The sequence below is a fragment of the Chenopodium quinoa genome, unplaced genomic scaffold, assembly GCF_001683475.1.
Source record: "Chenopodium quinoa cultivar QQ74 unplaced genomic scaffold, ASM168347v1, whole genome shotgun sequence".
Classification (NCBI taxonomy): Eukaryota; Viridiplantae; Streptophyta; class Magnoliopsida; order Caryophyllales; family Amaranthaceae; genus Chenopodium; species Chenopodium quinoa.
Window position 1 is genome coordinate 1,767,273 of NW_018744239.1, and position 8,785 is coordinate 1,776,057.

An 8,785-nucleotide genomic window follows, 5' to 3' on the forward strand; every position below is an offset into this window, starting at 1 on the left:
TTGAATTCATTAATAACCCAGGCCTAACCTTAAACAATAGAGCAAGTCTATGTCAGCACAACTGATAACTTGGGTACCACTACAACTTTTTCTCTTTGATTTGTTTCTAATAATACAAGTCTTTTTATAAGTACTCCATAATAAAAAGAGTAACTCATTATTCAAATCGAATTCATGTTATATACAATTAGATGTGTTATGTGTACATATACTTTGTATGCATTGGAAAATATATAATTAGTAGATTTAACCAAATATCAGAAATTGCTGGAAAAACTGTTAAACATGCATGTTTTTGTCATCCAACATTGGAATTTTTAGAGGATGTGGCTCTTCTTCTATGATATACGTTAACCTGTTTTCATCATCTTTTTTAAGCATCTCTTCTTCGGCTTTTCCTTTTACCACCGTATAGAATCCAGCTGCTATGACCAATCCTCCAATTACACTGCACAACATGAATTACATAATTTAATTTCATTTTATCAAGCTATTTAAATGAAAATTTGAACTAGGTTACAGTCTTGTGAGAAGACGTTCTAGTTTTGCAAGGATTACATAATTTAATTTCATTTTATCAAGATATTTAATTTCATTTTTCTTTTCGATAAATTAGGTTACAGTTTTGCGAGAAGACGTTCCTAATTTTCTTGTTTCTTACTTAAAAAAAAATAAAAAATTGCAACTAGACCTATCAATCACCTAGGCCAAAGTTTTGTTTGGGGGCATATATGGATTTTGGCCATTTAGTTTGTACAAAGACGGATACATATGATATTAATAAAGATATAATTTATGTTGGGTTTATTAGGTGGGAGAAATTAATTAAATATTGTAAAAGCTTTTCAAATAAAGAAATGAATCGGCGCAAGTATTTAAAAACGACCGCAAATGAAAAATAGAGTAAATATTTAAAAACAAAGGGAGTAATACGCTAGTTTTAATAAAAGAGGATGCGGATATTGCTAAGTAAATAAGTGTATTATTTAATATTTTCTTTTTTCTAAACAGCATATAAAAATTATACTTTCTTAAAAAACCGATGTGACAAAATTTTCAATATTATTTGACAAATGTTACTTTACTAGTACGGGTGTGTACCGTGTGTCCAGTACTATTAAAATGCCCATTCTTCATGACTGGTCATCATAGGATAGATTTCGGGTTTCAAATTGAATCAACAATTTGTTGGCCAGGTAAATATTTAAATTAGTATGATCTAAGGGTATGTTCTCTTCAGCTTAATTTCAGTTCAATTCAATTCAGTTCAGCTCCACTGAGTTCACTTCAATTCAGTTCTTAATTTCCTTCTCTCATAAAATATTCAGTTCAGTTCAGCTCCAACTGTTCTGTTCAGTTCAGTTCATTTCATTCAGTTCATTAAATCAGAACATGCCCTAAGATCTAATATTACTGGGTAATAACTAAGTTACAAAAATATAAACGGTACCTCCCAAGATGTAGCACATCTCCAAGAAAAAATGCTCCCACAATACCGCTATAATCATTTGAAGTGGCTTAAACATTGCTATAAATACTGGTCCCTTCATTTTGCAAATCCATGTGTCGATAATATTTAACGTACCAATTGATATAGCCTGGTCAAATTTTAGATAATACACCAAAACCAAATTGATGAATATCAATTTTGTGAATTAATTAGTATAATAAACATACATTTTAGTAAAAACCATAAAAGTATATTATATTAAGAATTACCCCAAAAAGAATAGAAGTTAATTCGATACCAAAGGTTGGTTTCCAAACACTAGCATCATTTTCTGCAATAAAAGTAACAAACAATACCATTATTGTTTCAAAGAAAAATGTAACAAGTATTATTAGCACCGTAGAAAGGTAGTCCCTTGCAATCCAAGTCTGAAGAAAAGAAAAAAGCAATCATTAGTCAAACAAGGATAAATGTAGTCTTTAATTAGACTCTTGTCTATGGAGAAAAAAACATAAAGCAAGAGAAGAAAAAAGGCGTTAAAATACTGAATAATACATGATTTTGTTATAAGTTTCCAAAAAAAAAAAATTGTTATACTACGTAGTATATATATAAGGTTTCGGAAAATTCATTACCTTTGTAATATACGCGAGTGAAAGGACTACGCAGCTCATTGAGAGAAAGGTCCCTCCAAGGACCCAATTTGGTTGAGTTTGATCAAGTTCCACAAGAGAGTGGAGAGATGGCTTGGTTGGTGAAGGGAATATATTACTAATTGGTAGTCCTTGGTAGAAGATCAATATGAATGCTCCACTAATTGATACTATGGTTCCTATCAATTTTAGTATGCTACTTTGTGAACGTAGGTTCAATATCTCCATCCTACATTATTCCACAATTTATTTCATTTTTAGTAATGACTAAAGATGAATACTAATATAATAATATTATATCATAGTAAATTAAATAATAATATATAATGTTATAAAATATTTAGTTACCTGAAAATGATGGCTACAATAAAGGTGAAGGCAAGGGAAAGATTACTTATTGCTGATGCAAGTGTTGGTGATCTATAATGTAATCCAACATATATACTTAATAAATTTAGAGTGTCCCTTGATGTCATCACATTTTTCAGTATATGTTTTAAAAAATTACTCGTATCTTCAATTATGTATTTTCAAAAGTTATGAAAATTATTACAAATTATAGTTTTTGAAACTACAAATAAAGATAAAAAATTATAATAAAATCTCATATAAATATGTTTTACTTATATATTGATGAATAATCATATATGATATGAATTTTGATGGATATAACCTTCAATCGCAGTTGAAAGGTTTGGAATCTTGAGTCTCGGTCAAGAAACGCTAAGCAACACGAGCTTAAAACCTAAACTAGGCCAAGAATACACAAGCACAAGCTTACGTAAAACTTTATAAATTTCAAATCAATCAATCATGCTTTTCGTTAAACACCATCACGTATTTATAAGCTAAATAATTAGCCTAAAAATCGGTAAAACAAATTCTAATCTAACTAGGAAACTAACTCTAACTTGTAAAGATAATATTTTGCAAATATGATCTTTAAAGTTAAGCTTATCTTATACTAACCGAATTAAACTAACAAAAATATCCTAATAAATTCGGTCATCTAATAATAAACTAAAAATAACAATAAAAATAATTATAATAACAATATTGATGCCTTGGAACCGCATCAATATATGATTAGACCTTCCTTCTCCTCATGAATGTAGTATTGCAAATGAGATCAATATAACAAAATCAAATTCTTGATTAAGTGGGCAACTTTATTTAACTTATTGTAAGAAGAGTTAAAGTTACCCTACAAATATTTAAAGTTACTTTTATACACTACAAAAGTTGTCTTTTTACTAACATAAATATTTTATCTTTAAAAATGTATATATTAGATTAGTCTTAGCCTTCATATAGCATATAATACTATACATTAAAATACAATCAAGCTCCTTACAAATGAAAAGTTAGCTTTTAAGGAATTAAAATTATCATAAAAATTGTTAAAGTTACCTTCAAATTAAATTGACGTTCTTATAATAAAATTAACGTAAGTTTGCATTATACAAGACTTATTGCACGTGTAATTAGCTTAGTTAATAATGTTTAGTTATACAGTTTTTCATTTGGCAAAATTACACTCATTGACACCAACTTAAGAGTATGTTGCAAATATTGACATGAACCTGTCACTTGTTAAATTGACACCAACTTGTCCAAAAATTCAGAGATTCCGACTCGCGATTCTTCTATTATTATTCCACGTTTTGCATTAGAGATGACAATGGATCGTATTCGGATCGGGTGGAGCTTCACCCGCATCCATCCATCATTCAAATCGCTACATCTACATCCCATCCATCACCTGATTCACTCATCATCCATATCCGTCCATCCATCATCCACGGATGAAACGGATGGATCAGGTGACTAATGGATGAACATTTATGATTTAAAAAAAATCACATAATTTATGGTTATTTCTACCACAAGTTATTACTCCCTCCGTTTCAATTTATTAGTCTCATATACTATTTTGGGCGTTTCAAAAAGATCTACCCATATTGAATGTATTCTCCTTTTAACTTAGTTTTTATTTTCTATTTTATACATATTAAATTATAATTGGTTAAATTAATGATTGTGCATTGATGACATGAGTATAAGTAAAGAAATTATTCCCTTGAATTATGCAATTATACTTGACGGTTTCCTAAAAAAAACAAAAAAGTTTAAATAGGGCAAAACTATTTATGAATTGTTTTTTACTTTAATGTTGGATTCCAAATATTCTTCTTCTCTTATTTTATGTGATAGATTCCATATGGGACTATCATATTAAAACGGAGGGAGTATTATTTTTTTAATTAAAAGGAAGCACTAACAAAAATTTTTTTGTAAGAATTAATATGCAATAAATATTAATTTCCAACAAATAAAGCATATTTATTGCAGATTTCAATCACAAAGATTAAATTGTATTTTCTCAATGACAAAAGTTAATACGTAGTAGTATAATTAGAGTATATGTGAAGTTAGGGCCTGTTCTAATAGGCTAAAATCAGCTGAACTGAACTGAACTAAACTGAAAATAAACGTATGAGAACAAGCCCTTACTGTCGTTTAGTTTAATTCAATTTTTATATTAAGGAGGTACCCCCTTAACCTTATAAAGTAGGCACAACTTTCTTATTACTTCAATGTGGGATACACTTTTTAACACTTTTACTCTTTATTTTAAGAGAAAATATAAGCTTCTCTCTGTGATTGTTTATCACATGATTTTCGAAAATAATTCAATAACTTTTTCATGAATTTGGGCTCCATAGTTAATGATGATTGGATAAATTTTGTTGTAAACTTTGTAAACTAAAATTGTTTATCACTAAGCAGGGCAAGCTTCTCTTTTAATGTGGGATAAAAAAAACTTTCACTGACATGTGGGTTTCCTAATAATGGGCTTAACATACTACTTTTATAGTTTAGGTAGTTTCAATTCCTTACAAAGGTGGTACCTCCTTGGTCTTATAAAATGGAAACTCATTATAGTTGTGACCTAGGCCCATTTATCATAGTAATTTACGTTACATTGAGTAGTTTACTAAATACAAAGTACACTACATACAAGTAATAATTAAGTCAAAAACTTTTGTATACATCCGGTTTACACTAATATTAGTGTACATCGAGCAGTATAAGGGTAACTTTTAATTACATTCAATCACTAATAATTGATTTTTAGTCATTTAAAATGTGATTCTTTACTAATAAAGCGTTGATAATTTTTATTTGAATTGGGTTACTTAAACGCATATTGGGGTAACTTTTATTCATTTCAGGGGTAACTTTTAATCACTTTAGGTTATCTTTATAATAAATGTACAATAATTATTATACACCCGATTTTTTAAAAAGTTTGTGTGATTAAGTTTACTTCCGTTATCATGATAATTTACGTAACATGGAGTAGTTTACTAAATACGAAGTACACTAGTAAAGTAGTAATAACTTAGTTTACTTCCAACAACATGTAGTCCAAAAAAGGAAAGAAAAAAAAGTTTACTTCCAACAACGATCCCTCCCCTAAATTAAATAAATAGTGTGTCATTGCTTCATAATAAAAGCAAAACTAATTGAATGGTTACCTCATTAACCAAAAAAAAAGGCCAATTAAGAATAATTATTAAAGTAATAATTAAATTTTATAATAATGTAATAAATAATCGATCATAGTAAAATTCAACATGAAACAAGATGTAAGGAACTTTTCAAAAAAAAAAATGCAAGGAAAAAGTTCATAAAATAATCATACTTGAGGATGGCAAGCAGGAATATCCGCAAAATCGTAGAGCATCCAATGGGTGGAGGCCGTTTTTTTCTGTTCAAATGTATTTAACAACCAAAACAAGCATTATCTTCAAACTTTAAAGTGAATGAAGTTTTTGTACTTCAATCTCACTTCATCTAAAATTAATTGTAATTGATCAAATCAAAATCATTAATTGTGTAATTTACACGATTGATGACGAGACAGATTAAGACAAAGATTAATAAAAAAAAATAATGGAGCAAAAATAATCTTTTGAGAGAGCATAAGAGGTCACTCGAGTCTAATTTGATCATTCGCAACATAATTTTAAAACATGTCGATAACATACATACCTATGGTAAAGGAAAGCAGCCGGAAAAAGAATGAGTAGAGCAATGGCATGAGTGTAAGTGATATAAACGTAATTGCTCATTCCCTTGGCCGTGGCTGCTTTGGTGAGCGTATTGCTACCCACGACCATCACTTCCATTGCCAATATTATTCCCGATAACTTTAATTCCCACATATTTTTTTCCTTTTCTTGATCTTCTCCTCTATCTTTTACTCTTTTTCTCCTATTTTACTTCTAATCTATCTATATGAGTAAATTAAAACATTTGAAAGAAATGCAATGAAATTTAAAATTACACAAGTCTTTTAACAACCACTTGTAAGGAACATTAACAACCCCTTTTACCAATTTAATAATTAGATTGTGGAATAATTTATAGATTAATTTGTCAATAATATATGATATTTTTTATGTAGGTCCCACCAAAAGATTCCACTAATGGAATTAAAGTATTCCATGCCTCCGTGAAGAAATGTTTTTTTTGTTTTTTGCGAAACTACATGCCTGTTCACATTTACTTAATTTCACTTTAATTCAGCTTCAATCAGTTCAATTCAGTTTATTTTAGTTCAGTTCAGTTTCAATCAGTTCAGCTCTTAATTTCCCTCTCTTATAAAATATTCATTTCAACTCTAATCAGTTCAGTTCATTTTAGCTTAGTTCAGTTCAGTAAATGTGAACAGGCCCGACTGCATATCATGAATAATAGGCGTATGGGATATTTTAAAGTTTCCCAACTAAAAAAAAAAGAAGAAGATATTTTTAAAGATAATTTTGTAAGACACTTAATTATTATAGAATCCAAGATTAGGTGATATGTCCCGCCAAAAAAACATAATAACAAATGACTAGGTTAATTGAAATTATTCTTTAAGTTTTTGATCTAATTGGTATGTTATTTGTTTTTGATTAGTTTCATTTAATTTGAATTTATTTCAATAAAAGACCTTGTTCTATTACATGATATTATATTGTTGTATTTTGTGATAATATAATTCAAATTTGTAGGAAGTACAAGAAGAATTATATAGCAAGAATGATCGTTGGTGAAAGATCGATCTCTTAAGTCCATTATTTCGATCATTCACGACCTTACAAACATAAATACTATCTGTTGCTAAAACAAGAGGTGGAGCGAGATTAAGAATGAGTAGAGATTGAGATAGCAAGAGTGTATGCAATGTTTTATACTGCCCAAATATATACAAAACACAACAATATAAAGAAGAGTGTATGAAATATGATCCATATTCAAGTATGCGACTAATTAACAGTGGTTACAACTTTGCTAAGTTAAAAGGAAACTTTTATTTGATTCAATTGTTGCGTACGGGTTAGATTTAATAAATTTCGATATGCAACAACTTTGCTGATAAAATTGAAAATTTAGAAACTCTATAGATCAAACAATCCATCACTTCTCTTTTATATGTCAACATAAACTAAAATTACGGAGTAATAATTAAGTTAATAACCCTTGCCTGGCTAGCCTTAACCATTAGACCAACCAAGCAAGCCAGCCAGCCATCTTAAGCCCTTATTACTATACAATTAGACTCTACATACGATCTGTATGATATATAATCAGTAAATTGAATCAAATGTTATTAAAACTTGTAGCAAAACTTTTATGCATCCATGCTTTTGTCAAGCAACATAGGGATTTTTAGAGTATGCGACTCTTCTTCTTGTATGCTATACGTCAACTTATTTTCAACAACTTTTTTAAGCATATTATCTTCTTCGGCTTTTCCTTTAATCACCATATAAAACCCAATTGCGATAATTAATCCTCCAATTACACTGCACAAAAAGAATAATCTATTTAATTATATTTATCAAACAATTATATCAAAAAATTCACGTAAACATGAGTGGATTAATTAAATTATCTAGCCTTATTAAACATTACACAATCGTGATCCAAATTAAATTTCAGAAACTATCATGTGATAATCTATTGTGATTTTTAGATTACCAAAAAATTAACTACAAGTTAGATTCGTCCTCTATAAATCTAGCTTTCATTATTATACATTTATACCCCCTCTGATCCTGAGTACGTACTCGAAAAAATTGATTGACAAAAGCTGGTCATAAGAATTTGACAAAGTTGAAATACGAAGGGTACGTACCTTCCAAGATGTAGCACATCTCCAAGGAAAAGAGCTCCCATGATAACTGCGATAATCATTTGAAGTGGTTTAAACATTGCTACAAAAACTGGTCCCTTCACTCTGCATGCCCATGTGTCCACAATATTTATCGTACCAACTGACACAGCCTAGTCATATTTTTTATAATTAGCACCCAAAATATAATAATAATAATAATAATAATAATAATAATAATAATAATAATAATACAACAATTGTGCGACTAGCCACACCGTGTAACTGCTTGTAAAAAACGAAGTAATCTCTATAACACCGATAGACTAACTCTTATGATAATGACAGAGTAACTCTTAAATAACAAAGTAAACCTTACAATGCTAATAGATTAATAGAGTAACCACTATAATATTCCTTCAGACACAATCAAATTTTGTAAGCATGCATGCATGTCAATGCACTAATTTGACCTTATTTTTATATGAATATATATATTAATGAAAATTATAA

General features: G+C 29.0%; 1 protein-coding gene across 2 annotated transcripts; it reads right to left on the reverse strand.

The window, feature by feature from the left end:
• Positions 1 to 6,501, reverse strand: LOC110694111 (WAT1-related protein At3g28050-like). Of its 2 annotated transcripts, XM_021871273.1 has the most exons (6): positions 6,163 to 6,501; positions 5,813 to 5,878; positions 2,086 to 2,332; positions 1,720 to 1,878; positions 1,451 to 1,598; positions 1 to 448 (listed from the first exon to the last, which is right to left on the reverse strand). In XM_021871273.1, the coding sequence occupies exons 1-6, from the start codon at positions 6,333 to 6,335 to the stop codon at positions 444 to 446; spliced, it is 798 nt and encodes a 265-aa protein (XP_021726965.1). In that variant the 5' UTR covers positions 6,336 to 6,501; the 3' UTR covers positions 1 to 443. The 2 variants fall into 2 exon arrangements, with proteins under 2 accessions (XP_021726965.1, XP_021726967.1); XM_021871275.1 differs by lacking the exons at positions 5,813 to 5,878; positions 6,163 to 6,501 and adding an exon at positions 2,452 to 5,173.
• Positions 6,502 to 8,785: the final 2,284 nt, after the last annotated feature.